The sequence below is a fragment of the Tympanuchus pallidicinctus genome, unplaced genomic scaffold, assembly GCF_026119805.1.
Source record: "Tympanuchus pallidicinctus isolate F22 unplaced genomic scaffold, pur_lepc_1.0 scaffold31, whole genome shotgun sequence".
NCBI classification, from domain to species: domain Eukaryota; kingdom Metazoa; phylum Chordata; class Aves; order Galliformes; family Phasianidae; genus Tympanuchus; species Tympanuchus pallidicinctus.
In genome coordinates this window covers 1,423,384-1,445,134 of record NW_026294749.1, presented here as the reverse complement: position 1 = coordinate 1,445,134, position 21,751 = coordinate 1,423,384, and the positions used below count along the sequence as shown (strand labels likewise).

The 21,751-nt window shown below is 44.5% G+C and overlaps 1 protein-coding gene across 4 annotated transcripts in view; it reads left to right on the top strand.

Annotated features, from left to right (window-relative positions):
* PIGN (phosphatidylinositol glycan anchor biosynthesis class N) overlaps positions 1-10,220 on the top strand; it is a 112,018-nt gene extending 101,798 nt beyond the window's left edge. For 2 of the 4 annotated variants that reach the window (XM_052697941.1, XM_052697940.1), the window contains one exon: positions 1,667-2,067. In XM_052697941.1, coding sequence (XP_052553901.1) covers positions 1,667-1,790 — 124 coding nt within the window. In that variant the 3' untranslated portion in view covers positions 1,791-2,067. Of the gene's footprint in view, positions 1-1,666; positions 2,068-7,671; positions 7,744-8,942; positions 9,031-10,105 lie in introns of those variants that run through there. The other 2 variants (XM_052697939.1, XM_052697942.1) reach the window with 2 other exon arrangements.
* Positions 10,221-21,751: the final 11,531 nt, after the last annotated feature.

Below are 21,751 nucleotides of genomic sequence, written 5' to 3'. Positions count from 1 at the left end.
ATCAGTGACATAGACAGTGCGATAGGGTGCAGCCTCAGCAAGCTTGCTAATGACACAAAACTGAATGGTACAAGAGAAGGATGGAATGCTATTGAAAGGCACCTGGATGGGCTTGAGAAGTGAGCCCTTATGAACTTAGTGAAGTTCAACAGCGCCAAGTGGAAGGTGTTGCACTTAGTTTGGGGCAATCTCAGATGTGAGTACAGACTGGGAGGACTCACTGAGAGCAGCCCTGCAGAGGAGGCTCAGAAAGCCAACTGCATCTGGGCTAAATCAAAAGAGGAGCGGCCAGCAAGTCAAGAGAGGTGATTGTCCCCCTCTGTGAGGTCCAATCAGGTATACTGCATCCACGCCTGGGGCCCCCAGCACAAGAAAGACATATGGAGCTGTTGGAACAGATCTGAGGAACAGATTACCACAGAGATGGGCTGGAAACAAAGGGCTGGAACACCTCTCCTATGACAATATGTTGAGGGAGCTGGACTCGTTCAGCTTAAAAAGAAGGGTCTGAGAAGAACTTATTGTGGCCTTCCAGTACTTAAAGGGAACTTAGAAACAGGAGGGAAACTGACTTTTTATATGATCTGATTCTGATGGGACAAGTAGGAACAGTTTTAAACTTCAGAAGAGGATTAGATGCAAGGAAGAAATTCTTCACTCAGAGGGAGCTGAGGTACTGACATAGGTTTCCCAGAGAAGCTGTGGATGCTCCAATCCCTGGAGGTGTTCAAGACCAGATTGGATGATGTGCTGGGCAGCCTGAGCTGGGGGGGGTGGGGAGCAACCTTGCCTATGGCTGGCGGGTTGAAACTGAATGATCTTCCAACCTAAGCCACCTCCATGATCTGGAAGAACCCTCATTTTTTAATGGCTTACATTAACAACCAACTTGATTCAGATACCGAACACAGAATGCTGAATGTTAAAAAGTCAAATCTCAGTCTGAACCAATAGTTGTCTGTAATGCTGGTAAACATCAGATACCTGAGGAAGTACTGTGAGAGTTAGAGCAAGTTAGGAACAATCTCTATGTGTGATCCTCTTAACCATTGGTGACTTGAGGAGTTCCTCACCCAGAAGTCACATCTTCATATTGTGTTTGAACTAATTTGTTTAATCTGTTTGAAACTCTGTGTTACTGCAGCAGTGAAATCTGCGGTTTTTAGAAATACTAGTGAAAAAATAGTGTTTGTTTTCTTGAAGCTGCTCATCATTGGAGAAGTGTTTTCTCTAGAATATTTGTAACTCGGCTGACCTAAATATCTGAGTTGTATTACTACAAGCAATGTCTTCCTGATGGCAAGTTTTCCCAAAATTCTGCTTTATCAGTCTATAGCAAACAGAAATTTTAGTGGTTTGTTGCATACATCGAATTACCCTCTTGGATGTAATGAATATACCCAGTACCTCTTATTCACTTGGTACACATTCAGTTGTGTTTTCCGTTGTTCTCACCATTTTATTTTGCCAAGGACTTGTTTTTCACATGGTAGTATTGCTATAATAGTCATCTTCTTGGAGTGGCGTGTATGAAATGTTGTATATGAAGTGAACAATAATTAGGCCTAGCTTAAAAAATAAAAATAAAAATCAGGAGGTTGTTAAAGTCAATTCTTTCTACTGGCAAATTTGCATTTTCTGTTTTCTGTCTGTCTCCTCTTTGCAGCATTAGCCACTATGTGCTGGTGATGTCGTTGACCATATTTATGATGCTGATGAACGGACTGGCCCAGCTGCTAACTACAAAGAGACTTGAACTTTCCAGAAGGACTAAGCACCATTCTACGTGATAAAGCAATAAATATTCCTGCCCTTAAGTTCACCCTCTGCCTTCTTCTGAACCAACTTCCACTTCTGTAATGTAAATATAAGTTAATGGACTTGAGTGCTAAAATCCCATCCTGGATCAGAGCGCACTGCTGACAGAGTCATACTGTCCTATGACTGAAATTTGTATTTGGAGATTGTCATTTAGACATCAGTGGGGCTGAAACAACCTTGGCTTTATTCTCTAAGTACACATGTTTTTTGAAAATAAAAACAATATAAAGTCTGATTTAAGAGAAATAGGCAATCATTTTTTGTTGGGCTTTTTTTCAGTTGTTAGAACTTTTCCGCCAGCTGTTTATCTCATGTGCATACTTTCATTTGGAGTCTGCAAAGTCCTGCCTTCACTGCACGTCTCACACAAGCACTTCTCAGACTGAAGCATGAATAAAATCAGTCTGGGCAGATTTTTGTAAGTTGCTAGCATGGCGTATGCATTTGACTATCTCTGAAACTGGATATAACTTTTGCAAGCCTGTAAACCTGAGACAGGCTATGTATGTAAGACAGGTTAAGACTGGTATGCTGTGAAGTTCTTGCTGTGAGACAAAAGCTTTTAGCTAACCTGAGTGCAAACTGTGGTCTCCTGCTGCCTCTGTCGCTGACACTTGGGCAGGCTGAGCACTAAGCCAGATGAGGTAATCGATCCAAATGAAAATGAACCTGATTAAGGAACTGTAGAATAGTATTTCGACAGATTCCCCAGTCCAGCTCATGATGGAGGGCAGGTAGAAAGGTTAGGACTGCTTATTTCAGTGACAGACTAGAGTTAGATCGGCATAAAGAGGTCATGAAACTGCAGCTGGAGCTAGTGGTTTGCACAGAGAGATGCTCATTATGCTGTACTGAGGATTTTTTTTTCTTTGTTTCTGTGTTTTCCTTTCCACTTGTGTTCTGGTCTCAGTTGCAAGTGTCAGGCTGGGTAATGGTGGCACCATGAGAAAACACAAACACAAATCTCCTGCTTTTAATGCTGATTAGAAGAGAGCACAAAGAATTGGGAGGCTTATAGCCTCTGCTATCATGGGTGCTCCTGGGGTTCCAGTAATTGTAAAGCCATTGCATGAGGCATTGAGTGGTCTTCTAGCTTCGTGGCCTTTCCAACAGCAAACATCAGCTTCCTTGCCACTAGCCCAAAGTTAATAAAGTAGCTTCAACTATAGCACCCACCTACATGATGATGCTGCAGCATTCCTTGAAGTCATCTTTTGCAAGAGTTAAACAGAAACAGTACTTCTCGCTCAGCTGGAGGCCTACACAGCAATGTGCCCTGTCGTTGAAGCAGTGTTTTTCATCCACACTATCGCTGAAGTGGCTCTATGAAGCAGATCCCTATGCACAGTAAAGAAAGTAAGAAGGAAAAAAAAAGTTTTTTCCATTGTGTCATGGCATCACCAACAAATTCAGCTGTGTTGTATCCCCATGTCACCCTTCCAAGTTGCAGCCAGGCCTTCCTGTCTGAGAGGTGATGCATATGGTGCGTGGCGCTGGCAGCCAAGACTAGACATTCGTCATGGGGCTACTCCAATATTCTTTCCAGCCATCTGGCATTTGGCCGTGCTCACACGGCTGTTTAATGTGTTTGGAAACTAGTCATCCCTGCAGGAAGTTTGGCTGGGAGAAGCCAGTCACAAAGTTCCATCTGCTTACTGAGTGCTGGAGAATATCCTGTCGTGGGTCTGCAGTCATCCACACGGTTTCAGAATGCCTCTTGAGAGTGCCTGAGCACTGGAGAGGGAGCCATTTTTCCGCTAGGTAGTGGTCCAGTGGCACTTCTAAGTGTGTTGCTAGTGCAGCTGGTCTCAGTCACAGAACATATTTCACATTTGTTACAGGACATACATTCAGACTTGTGTGTCGGAAGGTGGGCATGTGCCTACTGCCAATCACCACTGTTATACCAAAGGCAAAGAGTAACCATGAGTATATTGACAGCTGCTGCCAGAGCAAACACCGTGTTAAGATGTGGAAACCTGCCACACTTGTTCTCCTTGGATCCAGAATGCTTTTGCTGTGGAGAGCTATTCCCACCTTGGACCCATATTGAGTAACCCCAAACTAAAGGTGCACATTGGGTACCACCACCAGCTTTTGTGACCTAACTGAACTCTTGAGACCTCTGTCTGCAGCTCTGTCACTTCAGTGTGTGCAGCCATAGGCAGCTGTACCGCTGAGCATCCTAGTCTCCCTCGCTAGAGCAATTCCTTTGTAAAGTGACTGTCTGCAGAGCAAATTCACTGATGGGAGCAACTGAACAGCTGGCTTTGCTCTGTCATGAAGGAATTGACTCGAAAAATAGGAATGCTGGACCCGCAGGGCTGCCATTCTGAAAACAGATCTTCTGCAGGCATGTCAGAAATGCTTGCTATCTATGACAAGACTAAATGGATGCCCTACCTATCCAACACAGACGCTGGAGATATGTGCTGCTTAGAGCTGCAGGCCCCCTGAGAGAGGGTGTGGAAACTCAGGTCATCTTTTATTATCTCAGAGTATGGTAATAATGCATTGGCTTACTCCACTGTGTCTGGTGCTGATAATAAGAATAATCAAAATATGCTGGTGTGCAGGCGAATGGAAATGGCTGTGAAAGTACAACCTGCATCAGTCAAACTTTCTGCTTGTGGCTTTCATCATCTCCTTCCACTCCTGTAAGAACACAATGGAGATAATGAGCACTTGCATCACACATACTGTTTTTTTCCCTGGTGCTTCTCTGGAAGAGGCCATTCTTGTTTGCTGTTTGCTCTGGTTGGCCGTCATGGCAGCAACCTTATCTCACCTTTGCCCTTCCCCTGCGAGCCCCGTGCATCTCTGTGCCGTATGCACATTCAGTTTCTAGCAGAGACCATGGGAGTGCTGGAGAGGATCTCTGGTGGAGTAGCAGGGCTGGCTGTGCCATTCCTATTCCTCCCCAGGGGAAGCTTTTGCTAGAGTCTTGGCCTGCACATTTGGGTTTACTCCAGGACAGGGAAGTGTAAAAAATTCTCCCACTCAGCCACTTTATGCAGCCCCATGTGGCATGTGATAAACTAGGCTCTTGCCTCCTGCTGATGCCTGTTCCTTTCCTTTCCAGAAACAAACATCATTTGCAATAAAAAGTCCTCTCCCATCTCTAGTAGCCAAGGTAGGGAACAGAAGTTTGTACCTAGGTGAGCTTAGGCTTTCTTCTGCCTGCTAATGGGTCTTTAATCCTTCTTCAAGAGTGGGGCTCCAGGCACAGGTGCAGGCACGTTGTGAGCCAGCTGATTCCTGTGCGCCAGGGCGAGCATCAGCTGGCCCATATTTTCAGCCAAGAGCACAAAGGTAGAGCTACACTGAGCCCTGCTGCCTTCCATCCTTTTCTTGCTGCAGACTCTCTGACTCCTGGAGCAGGTGAGGCTCCCGGCAGTGGAAGTCTTGGGCAGGGAAAGACAAATACTTTGGGGCTGCACCATTGTTGGTTTTTTTTTAAACTATACTGTAGCGTAGCAATGCTTGCAAAGCTTGTGTATGCTTGCTTTCAGAGCCATGGATCCCTGAAGAAGTGACTGTAAACCTGGAATGCCCATCAGGTGTTGTAATGCAAGAGCAAACGATATAAAGATCTTGTAATCTTCACTGCTAGGAATTGTTCTCTGCTATTGTGTTATCAGGACAGCACAAAGCCTTTTGATACAAGTCCAGGAAATGAGCTGTTTCTTCAGAGATGATGAAGCTTAGATTATATCAAGACCTCTTATGACTCAAACCAAATGACTTCCCCTACCCTCCCCACAGACTAAATCAGACTTTAGAAGCTTTGGCAATCACAGTGCACACCACAGCTGTTATCTGAAGGCTGTAGCTGCCTTACAACTTCTTGAATAAGAACTCATCCATTCATCAGCTTTCATGCTTTTAGCCGATCCTTGCTTTCTAGTATCACACTTGAACAAGTACCCAGTACAAGAAAGACAGAGAGCTGTTGGAGAGAATCCGGGGGAGAGCCACAAAGATGATCAGGGGATTGGAGCACCTCCCCTACGAAGACAGGATGAGGGAGCTGGGCTTGTTCGGCCTGGAGAAAAGAAGGCTGTGGGGTGACCTCATTGCAGCCTTTCAGTACCTAAAGGGAGCCTACAAACAGGAGGGGAATCAACTCTTTGAAAAGGCAGATAATAGCAGGACAAGGGGAAATGGTTTGAAGTTGAGGGAGGGAAGATTTAGGTTGGATGTCAGGGGGAAGTTCTTTACAGAGAGAGTGGTGAGGTGCTGGAACAGGCTGCCCAGAGAGGTTGTGGATGCCCCATCCCTAGAGATGTTCAAGGCCAGGTTGGATGGAGCCTTGGGCAGCCTGGTCTGGTATTAAATGGGGAGGTTGGTGGCCCTGCATGTGGCAGGGGGTTGGAGATTCATGATCCTTGAGGTCCCTTCCAACCCTGGCCATTCCGTGATGCTGTGATTCTGTGAACTCCTGAGTCTGGTTTGACCAAGCCACAATACAGGTATTATTTGAGCCCTCACCTCCCATCTGATTCATAAGAGTGTGATGCTCTTTGTTTCTTAGAATTTTCTGTCTACCTGGATGCTGCAGTTCCTTTTGCTGTGTCTCCCTTTCTGGCTGCCGAGAGTTGCTTCACTCAAATGCCTTTGGCAAAGAGGAGAGCACTTTGGCATTTGGAGAGGACTGGAATGGGGAAGGTGAAGGCTGAAAGCCTCGTGGCACTCATCCCATTCCTGTGACCTTTGAAATCAAGCTTGTTGATATTTTCTCCATTTATTTATTGACTTGTGCTTGGAAGCAAGCTGCATAACTTTCTAACTTTGACAGTGGGTAATATCAAATGGAAATCAAGGAAAACACGCTATTTCATTTGCATTTTATTCTGCAGACAAGATGTAAGAGCAAATACTTTTTTTTTTTCTTTTTATTCCCTTTGATGTTACATATGGTGAAGCTGGCTCACAGGTTTACTGTTTGCTCGAGTCATTACTGCTGACGAGCCTGCTAATGACTGGATACATGCAGTGACTCCTCTGAGAGAGAAGATGACAAGCCGACGTGCCCAACCAGATGTGCCTGCAACAGGAACCACACAGTGAAAGAGCATGAGTTTTGTGCCATCTGCAGCAAGGCTCCTGTCACTTCCATTGCTGTGAGGTCCCTCCGGACCTCTGCCATCCCGTGATCAAGAGCTGGGTTGCTAAGTCCTGCCGGCTCATGCTTCAACCATTGGCCAAGCAGAGGGTGAGGGGTGCAGAGTCAGGCCTGAGTAATTTAAACTTAAAATGCTGCAAGTACTGTCATGGCTGCCTTCACCATTTCTGCCTTGCAGCAAGATGGGAGGAGATGAGGAAGCTGTGTGTCACTGCACAGCTCCTCTTCCTTGCCAGTCTGCAGCACAACTCCAGCAACCCAGGGCTGATCCAAAGGACTGCTGTGCAGAAACATGCTGCAAAATCAAACTGCTGACATTTAGGGCTGGAGAACTCTCTGACCCAGGCCTCAGCTCCTCTAATTAAACTTAGTTTATCACTTTTGCACAAATGCTAAAGGACAAGGCATATTGAGCACACTTCTCATATTGACTTTCTTTGGAGTAACCTTTTATGTATCTCAGTAGATGTGTCCTTTTGTGCTGGACATCATTATTCTGCCTTCTTGGCATGTGAGACAATACAAGAGAAGAACTGCAGTCATTTCAGCTGGGGTTGAAACCTGGTGCTTGTCCTGGTGGGAATGTGAGCAGAGACGGGCTTTGGAAATACCGCTATTTTGTTTCAGTATCAATTTTTGTACAAAGTTAAGGGATGCTGGAACTTACTGTACAAAACTTTGTTCCCCAGAGTTATATTTAACTGGTTGGATGTTTGTTTCTCTAGATTTCTAGAAGTGAGTGGATATTTTCCAAAATCAGATTTGAGCTTCTTGTATCTGACCTGCTGTGAAAGAAGGTATGTGTGTAACCACCAGGCACTTTGTCGTTGTTCTGCATCTATTCTAAGCTATACTAATATTAGTCCTAAAAATGCTACAGATTTTCTTGCTTTACTGTAGCTTAGCAATTGACTGGTATTTACCACAGCAAGCAGAAACAAAATATGCATGTCATATTTGAAGTATGAAATAATGAAAGAAAGCCTCCTAGTACTTGGGATGACAGCCAAGTCTTTATCCAGGACCTAAATCAAACATAAACTTTCTGAAACATCATCCAAAGCTCCCGATTCCTGGGGCTTTACTCCAGCCCCCAGGCAGTATTGCTGTGAATCCTGGCTGACCCCTGCTCTGAGCGGGGTGTGCAACAATTTCCCTCAAAGGTCCTGCTTAGCCTCCTACTGGCTGTGGCCAGGCACTGGTGCAGACGCAGTGCCCATGGCCAGGGGATGTGTTGGATCCCACTGGGTCATCGTGGTAGCTGGTCTGTTGCCCTGGAGCCTGTTTTCTTGGTTTGCTCCTTCTGTTTGGTTGTTCAGGATTGTTTTACCTGTTTATTTGTTTTTTTCCTCAATTAACAACTGGGAGAGTAGCTGGTTTCCTTAATTCATTTTCATATGACTTACCTCAAGAAGTGCTCAGGCTTCCTCTTAGAGAAAAAAAGCTGAATGCATTTATTCTGCTTGGCAGGGAATGAATCCTCAAGAAACTGCTCTACTGAGCAGGGGAATGGACTCTGTCATTTTCTCTTCTCAGTCCTTTCTCCTTGCAGAAGTGCATGACATCTGGGAAGAAGCAGGCTTTCCATTAGTGGATGCATGCAAGACCCCATGGGCAGGAGTGCAGAGTAACTGGCTCTGCAGTCTGCAGGTGCACACTAATGGTGTTTTAAGGCTCTGTTTCAGCAAGGCCCTGCTGCTACCTATCACTCTAACACGATGTATTCAGACCGAGTGGCTGTAACTATTAATTCTTTGTGAAAAATCATGGCAGCTGTGAGCTTTCTGCATGCAAAGCAAACCAGCTAAGGTAAGTGGAGATGACCTCCCCCATAGTTCACACAGCAATTAACCTCAGCAATAGAAAGAAAAATTAGAATGGTGACCGATGTTTGGAGAATTACCTTATTATACATTGCAAATACCCTCACTCTAAGTAGTTATCGAACTTAGTCTGTACAACAGTAATGCAAATATGCTTTTCACGGGTTTGACAGCTTGTTCCCATCCTTGCTCAGAGTGGTGGAGTGTGTAAGATGGATTGACGTACACGCTCCTGAAGGCAAAATGCGCTTTGCTTGTCAGGTGAGAGCTAAATGCCATTATTTATTTGTGCATTTTGCAAGTCCACCAATGCGCCTCACTAATAAGAGCAGGAACGCAGTAATGATTCTGTTTAATTAAGGGAAAAATAACTTCCTTGCCAGCCCTAAGTGCTGTTTGATCTATCTGAGATGTCACAGGACGGGAGAACTCCAGCAAAGGGCTGAGGAAGCACTATTTGTGCTCGGTGCGCGGAGCTTTATGAAAGCAATTTACATATTTGCACACTGAAGCATGACTACCAGCACATAAGCAGGGTGATAAATGATTAACTATAAAAGATTGACAGTTTCGGCAAAAATCCAGCTAAGCACTTAGGCGTGTGCCTAACTTCAAACAAGCTGGCTCTGCTGACTGCACTGGGGCAGGGTCAGGCCCTTTCCTGAGCTTAGGAAGCTGCTTGTGCATTCAATTAGATGTGTGCTGAGGGGGCCTGGAGGACAAGAATTTGGCAAAAGGAACTTATGGAAGGGAAAAACTTGCACGTGTAGCACCCAAATCAGGTATCCTCATTCCTATTGATGGAGCTGCAGCTGCCAGCTGGCTAGTTGCCCAAAGGACTTGTTGCCCATTTCAGCAAGTGTTTTGTTTTGTTTTTAATTTTGGGGAAAGGAAACTTGTTAAATATTTTACTGTTATTTGGTGAAAGACACATTCTGCTTTGGCCAAATACTGCTTTCACAAAATGGCTAAACTGGAAAATGAATGAGGCCAAAAAAGCCCCAGCAGTGACAGAAGCACCAACCCTCCAACGCTGTTTTCATTTTGCAGTAACTCCTTTCCAACAACTCACTTTCTTGTGGCATGACTAGGAGTTCTTAAACTGGAGGTGGAGGTGGCAGCTCTAAACCGCAGGTGTTACTAAAAGCTGAAGGTCCAAATCAGGGTCACTCTGATACCACGCTGCTGCTGCATGGCCTGTGCTTTTTGGGGAGATTTTTGACCAATATTTTTAATTTTTTATTCTACTTCTGCTGGTACCGTGTGTTACAGTATGTCTGAAGTTGATGCTGGTTGAACAAAACTTAAAACACATCAGTGTGATTGTGTCTTTCAGTCAGGAAGCCAATAATCTCCCTTTTTGGAATAAAAATGAAATTAATGGATTCAGTGCCCAAAACATCGGCCCTGTAAATCACATAAATCACACCAGGAGAGGAAGATAGGTTCTTGTTTGTTTTTTTTTTGAAACCAGCTTCTGTGTTTTGTTCTGCCTGCGAAATCCTTCCTGCTTCTCAAATGCAAGATAACGTAGCCAGAAATGATGTAATGATAGATGTTTAACTGCAGTTTTCATTTCAAATTCCTGAAGTAAGAATGGGAGAAAAAATAGATAGGTTAACAATCTCCTATCATCATCACATCCTCTTCAGGTAATATGGGAAGAGGACACAAAATTACCTGGACAGAAACTAAGTATAGTGACTTCAGTTATTCCTCAGCTGAAGCTGTTTTTCAGCATGCGAGCACAAAAAGCTTCAAGAAACAATGCATAAAAATGCTATTATCTTCAGGGAAAAAAAGCAATATTCAGCTGACTTGACCGTTGTACAGGTGAAAGCACACCGTGTACCAAGACTGTTGAGTGCATATTTGCATGAGATTAGTTAAATCATCTAAGAAAAATGCCCCCCCTCATCTGCCTCACCCTACGCTCAGCTGCTGAGGAACTTGTAAGCAAAAGCAGCAATGGGATGCAGCACTGCATGAGCAATGCCATTCTTTTTCTGAGAAAAGAAAAGGCCCAGGGAGGCAGAAGGAGGAAGACGAGTGGTAGGAAACACTAGTGGGGAATCGGGCAGCTGTGGTCACTGTCACAGCAGGCAACATGGGGCAACTCGATGACATGTCTGACATCACTTTGTTGTACTTGATTTTATCTTGAACAGAACATTACGGCACCAAAACCCACAGGCTTTGCTGGGGGGGCACAGCACACGTCAGAACTTTGCTATGAAATGGGAATCATTTGGCAGGATGAGCACCCCTTACCCCTTCTCCGCAGTGCTAACAGCCTACCTGGACATGAGAGGCAGTTTCCTATCTCTGCCTGTGTGCAGCAGGAATCTGATCACAGACTGGGGTCTCTGGGAAAGGCAGCGATGCCAGTAATAACTCCTGCAGCATCAGCTAAATGACGTTACCCAGGTTTTGATTGCTGATACGATACAACAGCGTTTGCTGGAGCTCAGGCAGACGCTGGCCTTCCCAGCGTAGCTTTAGTGCTTGCCTGCCAGGGTGGATGGGGCCTTTTTGTGGACTGGTTTTGTGTTGTTCCAAAGCCTTCACAGGCAATTTGGAGAATATGTCCCCAGGACATTGTGCTTTGGAAAACAGGCATAGGGGTTGGGATGTGTTAGCTCAGCCGCAGTTTTATTGGCAATATGGGACACGAAATAACACAAAGTTTTCATCTGGCTGTAGAAATTACTAAATAGAAGTACTTTACGACTTTGGGAAAGTTACATTCTTGTCATGTTTCAGCATTTGCAGATACAGCAGATGAAGCAAATGAAATTATGCATGCACTAAAAGAATGCATTGTTAGCTACAGTTTTTATTAACTTGCCTGCAAATAAATAAACGCGAGCAACTAGAAGATATATCTTGAAGGTTTGGTAGACTTTTTTTTTTTTTGCTTTATGCCTACACATGTATATGTGTGTGTACCTGCAGGTGGCCTACCAGCCGTGACCTGTGGTGTTTGGTACCCGGTGGATCGCACTGTGCAGGAGCAGCCACATGACTGCACATCCCTCATTTGCATTCCAGCTGGATACAGCTTTGGCAATTTGTTTATGCAACTGAATGTATGCAATCATCAATAACACAGTCCGCAATAAGTCCCAATTAACGTTGCTGCAGGAACCTTCCTTCATGTTTGTGCTGGCTTCTGTAGATTTAAATGCTCAACTTTAACGATGTATTAATGTTGTTTTCTTTCCCTCTTTCTTTCAAGTGCTGTGCTTGCAGTATCAGATCCACCATTTATTTTGTTCTCTTTGCCCAGTGGGGACACTTTTTCCACTGACTGTTTAATAAGAAGCCTTCATGAATACAAAAGCCATTTATCTTTATTAGTTGAATATTTTTGTTCATCACTTCTCTTAATTTTATGAATTAAATATTTATTGATTTTTTTCCACAAAGAAAAATGCCTCACTGCTCACTAAGAACAATTACACCAGCTATGTATGGGGAACAAGAACCATAAGCAAAGCAAACTGACATCTGTAAATCATGTCAGAAGTGACAGGAACTGCGCAGCTTCCAATATGGAATCACAGAATGGCTTAGATTGGAAGGGACTCTGCAGCCCACCCAGTCCCAGCACCCTGTTGTGTGCAGGGCTGCCACCACTAATCAGATCAGACTGCTCAGGGCACATCCAGCCTGGACTTGAATGCTGCTTTTAGTTTAAGGCCATTCCCACTTGCCCTATCACTGTGTAAAAAGTCAGTCCCTTCAAGTACTGTAAGGCTGCACTGAGGTCTCCCTGCAGCTTCTCTTCTGGCTGATCAAACCCAGCTCCCTCAGCCTGTCTCCATAGGAGAGGTGCTCCAGCCCTCTGAGCCCTTAATGGCCCTCTTCTGGGCCCATTCAAACATCTCCCTGTCTTTCTTGTGCTGGAGGTCCTGATGAAGTCCTTACTCACTTGTGGGGTTTGTTTTTATTGAAGAAGTCTGTAAAATGGTCTGTGAAAGAATGAATTGCAGCTGTTTGTTTTCATGTGACTTTTTTTTTTTTCTCCTTTTTTTGCTTGTGATACATGGAAGAAAGGTAAAGAAAGTTTTGTTGTCTTCCCCGCTTTTTGCTTGTAATGCCATCAAGAAATAGAACTGGTGAGCAAGTGTCTGTCTGATATATGAAACCTATTTAATTATAACTGAAAGTGATTACCTTACATTTTCTGATTGATGTATTACTTTCAAGGCTTGAAGGACTGCAGTGGTCATCTGCCAGATATTTCTGCATCAAGCCTACAGTTCTAACTGGAAGTCAGTGAAGAAACCTCCGATAGAAAACTTTGAGTTTGTGTAGAGTACCAGCAACAGCTGACAAGTCACCAAGCTCAAAATATGCAGCTTATTTTCAATCTAAATTGTGTATCTTCAAGCTGCAGCGATGGAATTTGATATAGAGTCTGTAGCTATGGCATGGAAACCCCCTGGCCAACAGGGGGTCACTCCAGTATCTCATATGAATTACCAAAACGTTTAAGTCTTTGCCTAAGCACAGGATTGCCTCCTCAAGTTTCAGTTGCAGGCTGAAAACTATCAATAACTCTAAAAACAGTTTCCCTCCCCAGCAGTATTCTGTATTGTTTGACATTATCCTGCTAGATATATAATTATCATGAGATAATTCATTAACATAATGAATATAATCCTATATGCTTCACATTTGAAGGTTCAAATGGGATATTAGGAAAGATTTCATCTCAGAAGAGCAGTGAGGCAGTGGCACAGGCTGCCCAGGGAGGTGGTGCAGTCACTGTCCCTGGAGGTGTCCAAGAAATGTGGAGATGTAACGCTGAGGGATGTGGTTAATAGGCATGCTGAGAATGGGTTGGTGGTTGGACTGGATCATCTTAGAGATCTTTTCCAATCTTAGTGATTCTATGATTCTATATGGTCTGAAAATTTTATCTTTTACTCCTTTAATTCCCAAGAATGTCTTAACAGTGCTTTGGATCACTGCATGCTCTTGGGATAGTTACTTTTGGTCTTGTGAGAGCAAGAAAAATAGAGCAGCTGTACCAAGAGCAGATGACCTGGTGTGGCCAGAGCTTCTGGGCAAGGCTGTGCCTTTGCTCCAGTCCCCTGGGAGCCCAGGCAGGGAAGAGCTGGATGAGTGGCACTTGCTAACCCACCATCTTGGCTGTGTGCTCTTGCCTTGGATTTTCTCTTCTCTCAGGTCTCATTAGTCTTGTAGAAATTCAATTATTGCTGAGGCTTATGCCTCTGAGACTCCTTTGAATTGAGTTGAAGTTGGCTTCAAGAGAGAGAGAGTGGCAGAGTGCAGTGGAGTAGGTCTTTTCTCCTGAGGACATAGGCTAATGATCCTGGCCTCTGCTTGCCTTTCCCTTCCATCCTGCAGACCTTGACAGCTGAGATTAAAGAGGTTTTGTGCCCCAGTAGAAATCATCTCCACAGATCACCTTTCCTCAGGCAAATACTGCCTCTGGGGATGCAGCCAGCCCTCTGAGCCCTGTGATCCAAACTGGCCAACAGGAAGCTCATTTCTCCCTCAAAGCCTGCAGGATGCCCCGAAGACCTGGACTTTTGTACATGTTTTCAGGATTGAGGGAGCTTGGCAAAGAAAGGGAGCTTCTTGGCAAAGAAAGAGAGCTGCTGTCCCTGTGCCTTGACCTCTGCAAAAGGTTTCCTCAGCTGCTATGGGCCCACAGCTAGGGCTTGGCTGCAAAAGTTTCAGGTAGTTTCTGAACACCCATCTGTAATTACTTCTTTTCTTTAAGGAAGCCATAATTAATAGCTCTTTGGGTTGGATGGCTGCCAGTGGCGCTGTCAGTAGGATGACTTCTCCACTGGTAAAGACAAAAGTTTGGACCTTCAGCAACAAGGGAGGACAGTCCTCTCCAAGCTGGCTCAGGGGTAAGAAATGAAGATTTCTTTTCTCTCTGGGCAACCACAAACTGTGCAGGAGGTATACTGTCTGATCCCAGCTGGGCTTACACCACAGGTGATGTGGGATTGCCCTAAGGAAGGACAAGCAGCCAAACCAGGAGAAAGGGGCCATGGCCCCATGGGGGACACCTCAGCGCCCTGCTGGTAGGGCAGGCAGACTCCTTGGGCTTCTCACTCTATCCTACCATGGGCTACCATGAAAACCAGTTTTAGGCTTGGAGTTCGCTTTTGCTTTCAATGGAACAGAAACACTGTTTACACAGATGTAGTTTTTGTTATCTGCACTTTTTTCTCCTGCAACTGCAGTAATGTCACCTCCCTCCCACTTCTCTGGGCACAGAGACATCCGTCAAATGCCCACAGCAAGTTTGTCATGAAATGCCTTCTGACAGGAATGGCAGCTTGCAGCCCACAGCTATGAAGGATGTTATGAAGATCAGTGCGAGGACAGTACATGGGGCAAATGCTGAGGTAATGGCAGGCATCGGGGCTTATATAATATTCTTCAAAATGCTCTTTAATCAACTCTTATTGTGGGACTTCTCCAGCTTTGGTTCTGATGCACTCATTTTCCCCCAGGGCATGTGGCCGTGTCTGTGCTGTTACATCTCATTCTGTGGAAACACTCCTGGAACAATAATTTGCTCATAACTAAAGCCACACTTTATGGAAAAATGAAAGGCAGCAGAACTAGAAGAAATTTTCTGTGTCCCCTGACAGGTAAGATCTGAGTTAACACTTTCCTGCTGGACACAGGCCATCCTCTGATCACTCATACTCTTATATTTAAGCTCTACTGATACTTCATCTTCCCATTACTGATCCTGTGGCAGGTAATGCCTTCTTCAGGAACGTGCCTTCCTCTCTGTGAAGGCACACACACCGCTGTGGAGGTGACCATGCTGTGAGATGAGCACCCTGAGGGACAGAGTCTGCCCAGGGGTCCATCTGGAAGCATTGTTGCCATTCGGTGTTAACATCCACAGCTTGTATGGTGTGGTGAGCAACCCACATGCAAACAAGTATGTCTTTTTTCTCTGTCCTCCTCCTTCGGAGCTTCTACAGAAACAATTGCCATGGGAAGACCCACTCCCTTGGCTGCCATGCTGCTGGCCTGCACGGAGGTGTGCAGAGCATCAGCTCCATACTGCTGCGTTCACCCTGAGCAAAAACCCTGAAGTGTCTCTGAAGTGCCTGTGCCCGTGGGGAGAGCCCAGAGCTCTGCAGCAGGCTTATCACTGCCAGCTGAAAGCAGCCCGGCTCCACGTGACAGCGAGTGATGGTGTATTCTCCTGTGGCATCATGGCTTCACCCATGTCGTGTTCATGATGAAAGGTACTCTACTCCTGCTCCTCCTCCTCCTCCTTCACCTCCCCAGGAGCGACTCTTTGAAAACCAGGGCTGGCTTTCAAGCGCTGACAGTTAAAAGAGATAACAGCACACTGCCCATGAAAGCTAACCCTCCTGAGTGAGCTCATGGGAAAATCTGATCCAACCTGTCTGTCTGAGCACTATTTATCAACACTGCTACCCGAGGATTAGGCAGCCTGGCCCTGCTGCACCGATGAAAGTCGGTGAAAGCAGCTGTTTATATTTCAAGCTTTCTGATGTAGTAGAAAGTCACAAGCTCATACCTCTTTTTTCTTTCCCTTTTTGGCAAAGCCTCTAGAGAAACAAACAGTACTCAAAGAATTCAGAATGCTGCTGCCTACATTTATGTAAACATTTCAGGCTGCTGATGTCACATCCTGCTCCCCATCCTAACCTCAGTAAGCGTGAAGACTTCTCTTTTGGGCTGTGAAGAACAGGACTCACACGACAGAGCAGCACTGGCATCATGGAAGCTGAGCAGATTCATGCCAGCTTGTGTGCTTGAATTGCGAAGACAACTCAGCTCATACATGGGCATAGGGACCACAGCCCTGATCCCAGCTCTCTGCACATGTAGCCTTTTGACCTGCACACAGCCCAGCCTAGTTCTACTGCCTGCAGGAGTGTGGTTTTCAGTCAGGTCTGGCCAAAATGCAGCTGTTGTACTCCTTTAGGGTTGAGAGTGGTTCAAAAAGGGCAGCCCTAGGTTATAGGTTTCAGGTGGCCCATTTGGGTGCAGAGCTTGGAGGACGATGAGAGACAGCTGGGGAATGAAGGGCTGCCTCAGACATTGTGCTGAGCCCAAGAGGTAGGATTGCTGGGATTCTCCTGGTTACTCTCTTCACAGTGGCTCTGATGTTGTTCCTCCTGTCCTGAGCTCCCTCAGATATGTGTCCTGGCTCCTACTGTATGGGGTTTTGTTATATCGCTTTTATCATGAAGTAGAAAGGCTTCAGACCTGCTAAGCAGATGTGTAGTGTTGGGCACAGGGTCATTCCTGCTTTCTTGCTGCATGTAAGAAGGGGCTCTGTGTACAGCTGTTGTTGGAGGACTCCTCCTCTCTTAGTGGCTAAGTGGAGCTCTGTGCTGCCACTTTCACAATACCCCAGGGAGTAGTTTTTTTCAGCTATCACTTATTGCAAAAGCACACTAATCAGCAGGTTCCAGCCTGGTAGGAATAGTAACCTGTGTTGCTTCACATTACTTAAGAGTCAGCACTTTCGATAGATGAGATTGAGAGATAAAGAATGTTTATTTAGGAGTGTGGATGTGTGATATTAGAATAAAGTTTATAGAAGATAAAGGAAAACATAAAATCTGTACTTAACCGTGGATTTTTTGTAGCTATTCCTGCAGCTCTGCTAGCTGCATGTTAGGACAGCATGTTAGCTGCATCTGCTGGGGCTGCCATATTCTGGAGTGCTTTCACCTCTTCCTCCACTCTAAAAGGTGACTGTTAGAGAAATTGCTCTGATCACCATGTTCCTTCTCTCTGCCATACAGAAAAACATCTCTTCTTCTTGTTTGGTTGCCCCTTTGTACCCGTGAATTATCTTCAGGAACTTTTATGGCTCCTTAAGGACTTCTGCCTCACCCTCCCACCCTTTTGGATTACTGAATTTACATTTCTGTTGTATAAGTAATGACCTCATTGCTGGACTTATAAAAACAGCACGGTGTGACTCCATACGTGATAGGAGAAATGCTAACAGTACAAACTCCTTATATGATTTATAGCTGATAGTTGCTGCAGTCTTTACATAAGACTAAATGTGTGGACACGGACAAAGGGTGACCAGGGCATGTGGCTGCCAACACAGTGCAACACTTGGCTCCTATTCTACTAGGTTTGCAGGACTCCACGCCGGCCAGCTACAGAGGAGATGCTGGGTTTTTCATTGCCACTAAAAAGCAAATCCCATGCCCATTGTTGTGCCAGTTATTGCAGTTACTGTTTTTGCAGGGATTTTTCTAAATCGGTACCTTTGGCAAATGCAAGGCCACAGAAGCAGGGGACATCCAGCACTTGGCTGGTGGCTTTGAGGAATGACTGCTCCAGCTCTGCCATGGTCAGGACCCAGCAATTCCCCACCACGGCAATGGCATTTTGCTGACGTGAAAGAGGGCATGGGTTAATGCGCTCTGGAGGAAAGAGCTGGCTGTATCTGCCAAGCCTATTATTGCCCCTTGAGCTCTGCGTGCAGAAGGGTGTGCGAGTGCTCATAAGTTCTCCTCCTCTTCGTTTGGTGTGCCCAAAAGCGTCCACAGGGCTTGAGTGCTATGGATTCTGCAGTCCCATGGATGTGCCCTGCCCTTTGCTGAGGGTGCAGACAGTTACGTTCCCCATTTTGTTGCTGCAATTAACCTCAGTGCAATCAGAGATGCCTAGGGTGCCTCACCCTTATCCCCTGCCCTGCTGCCAGAGGAACCAATTGACAAAAAGTACTACTTAACATCAGCAGAGCCACAGTTCTCAAATCCTGTTGAAGTGACTGAGATCACATGTGGGCCTCGGGTAGTTGACTGGAAGTAGTAGATAGGTACCTTCACAGAATCATGGGGGTTGGAAGGGACCTTTGGAGCTCACTGAGTCCAACCCCCTGCTACAGCAGGTTGCCTTACAGCAGGTTGCACAGGAAAGTGTCCAGGTGAGTTTCGAGCATCTCCTGAGAAGGAAACTTGACAAACTCTCTAGGCAGGCTGTTCCAGTGCCTTAAAGAATAGTTTTCTCAAGAAATGAAGTTTGAAGACCATGGAAGCTACTTTTTTTTTCCTTTAAAATCTACTTTGAATTAGAAAAGAGATGGTAGTGAATCTGAAGGGAAGTGTAAAGGATTTTTTTCTCTGATAAATCAACTTCTTTTGTTCCTTTTTTGAAAAGAAAATCTACCGAAGACCTTTTCTGCTCTCCCAACATTTCTCTCTCCTAACATTTCTAGAGTTCACTTTATGATCTTTAAAAAGATGGTTTTTGGAAGACTGTTTTTAATTGAAAAGCAATGTAAAAGAGAAAGTGTTTTGCTAAAAAGTGATTTATTTCAGAAAAAGTTGCTCTCCTTTACGACATTCTATATTTAAACACTTATCAGAAAGAAAGCTATTTTTGCAGAAGAGTTTATGTGGAAAAATATGGTTCAGTGCAGGAATCAGAATCTTAACAGAGGGTAACTCTTTGCTCAGCTGTATTTCAAAACAAGCCTCTGATTAATTTTCTTGTTAATGGAAAAATACTCCCCTTTCCTTGTTGAGCGTGCCTGGCAAATATCAGTCTGACCGTTCAGCTGGGGCTAAAATGGGCTGCTGCATTGGAAAACAGCTTGTAACCTGTCTTTTTTCTCCTCTGTCCTTACAATGGAAGCAAATCACTGAGATTAATTGTCAAGATGAACGTGAAGGACTCATTTGTCATATCTCTATACATACATATGTTTATGCTTCTCAAGTAGGTATGATGTTCATGATCTGCAGCCAAGGTTTTATTTGTAGGTGATAACAAAGTTCTGCAATGTATGTGTTTTCCTGATGCAACCTTTATAAAAAGAGTGTACTGGATTAGAAAAGTTCTGTCAGAAATCCAACAAAATAGTAAAGCCAATAACCTCATCTCTGCCGAAATGCCATGCAGAGGTGATCGCCCAACACATGGTTCAGTTCTGTAGACATAGAAAAGCCAACATCTTCAGTCAGGTGTTATTAAAACCCTGATGCGCATCAGCAACGTTTTAAAAGCTTTAGCGAGGGTGGGGTGGTTAATCCAAGCATATTTTTGTTTCTTACTTGGAAACAAGAGCTCCCAGAGTAAACTCTTTGAATGGCCCTGAGGATTTAAGTTGACTGTGTCAGTATAAGCAGTAGAGCAGTAATTTGTGTAATGGTTAAATGCTAATAATTCCATTATTCTGACTTATAATTATCAAGCCAATTTTCATCGTACAGTACTCCTTCCCCATAATCTCACACTTCATTTACAATTAAAAAGGCTTGAAATGAACTGCTTTCAGTTTGTGAAGGAATAAATTTGTTCTTTTTGGAGCAGCAGAAAGGCTCATCCTGGTCACAGTGTTACTCAGCAATGGGCAACTCATGTCTCACTCATGGCAAATCGAAAGGGCTCGGGTGCAACAAGAAGGAGCAACAATCAGATCTTGAATCTGATTCATGCTGCTGTCATTTGTGTTGGATGTTGGAAGAGATAGGATTTGGAGGGGTGCAGAGGTAAATTATAGAAACCCTTTCCCTGGTAATGGTGATATCAAATTTTCATCCAACAAAATATTCAGAGAGCATTTTCTTGTCTTCTCTCTCGAAGAATTTTCTTCTTTGATCCACTTGCTGGATGACTATTAGTAGTAAATTGTTGCCCTTTCATCCTCATCAACCAAAGATCATATAAAATTCAACTCAAATAGGTACCTGGCACTGAAGTGTGTTTCATTATAATGGTTCTTACAAATGTTTTCAGAAATTCTGGCTCAGTAGTTGTTCATGTATTTGAGTTTTAATATAATTTTTGCACTAAAAAAGCTTGGGCAAACTTGCCTAAAATCAGCTCTAAGTTCAGAATAAAAACAAACATCTGAAAATGTATTCAAAGCCTCCATCATTTAACATCTCTTTCTTCCTAGTGTTAAGAAACGGAACCTACAATTTTTGATACTGCAATCTGGGGGAATAACTCAGATATGGAAGATGGAGGGAGCTGAAAGAAAGCCTTGGTCTTAGGGTTAAGGTTAGCTCTGCACTTTGTAAACTTCAGGTCTGGCCATTTGTAGTGTTTTTGTTGGTTTTGTTTCCTTTATTTGTTTCTTGGGAAAACAGTTTTAGTAAATGGCCAGATTTACTACAGCAGTTGAGTGCTACAAATCATCAGTGTATTGTAATGCTCCATCTCAATGCTAACATGAAAACACAAAGGCTTTTGGGGCTGGGCTTGACAGCTCAGGACTATTTTCTCTCTCCCTCTTCCATACTCACTGATGCATCTCTAATAGGAAAAATGCAAAGTGTGCAAGTTGTCTTGGCAATGTGGCTCAGCATCTTGTCATGTTGCACTATTCTGTTGACTCTTCTATACAGAGAGAGGGGGGTGAAAAAATCCCAGAAGTGCTGCTCTGATTCAGGCAGCCACTACAGCAATTCCCCTTTCTTGTTGGCTGTGGGAAAAGGCTCTACAGCGATGGGCATCCCAGAGCTGGTCAGCTGGTTTGACTTAGAGAATGGAGTGGAAGAAAGCCTGTGTCATATTGCAGGCCAACCTGTCCTCAGACTGAGCTGTTGTTTTTCTTGCCTGCCTTTCGAGGCACAAGAAGAAGAGAAGGGTCTGCAGAATTCTGCCTCTGAAAACTGGATGCATTGATGGACAGTGATTACCATAAAATGGGAGAGAAGGAAATGGGGAGACATTACCCCTTTAGTTTCAAGACTTTTCAGGGGTGAATTTAATTCAGTGTGCTGTGGTTATGCCCACTAAAATACAAACTCCTTCAGCTACATGTGTCTGTCCACGTATTTTTGTTTGGGATGTTTATGGAGTTCTACTGCTGTAGTAGCTGTGCCTTTCACAATCCGTAATTCAGCACATCACTGACAGATTGGTGATGACTCCCTCCTTGCACAAAGGGAACTGAGACAAAGCACACACGTTTTGTTGAGCTCAGAGGATTTTCTTCCTCATGTAAAGAAGC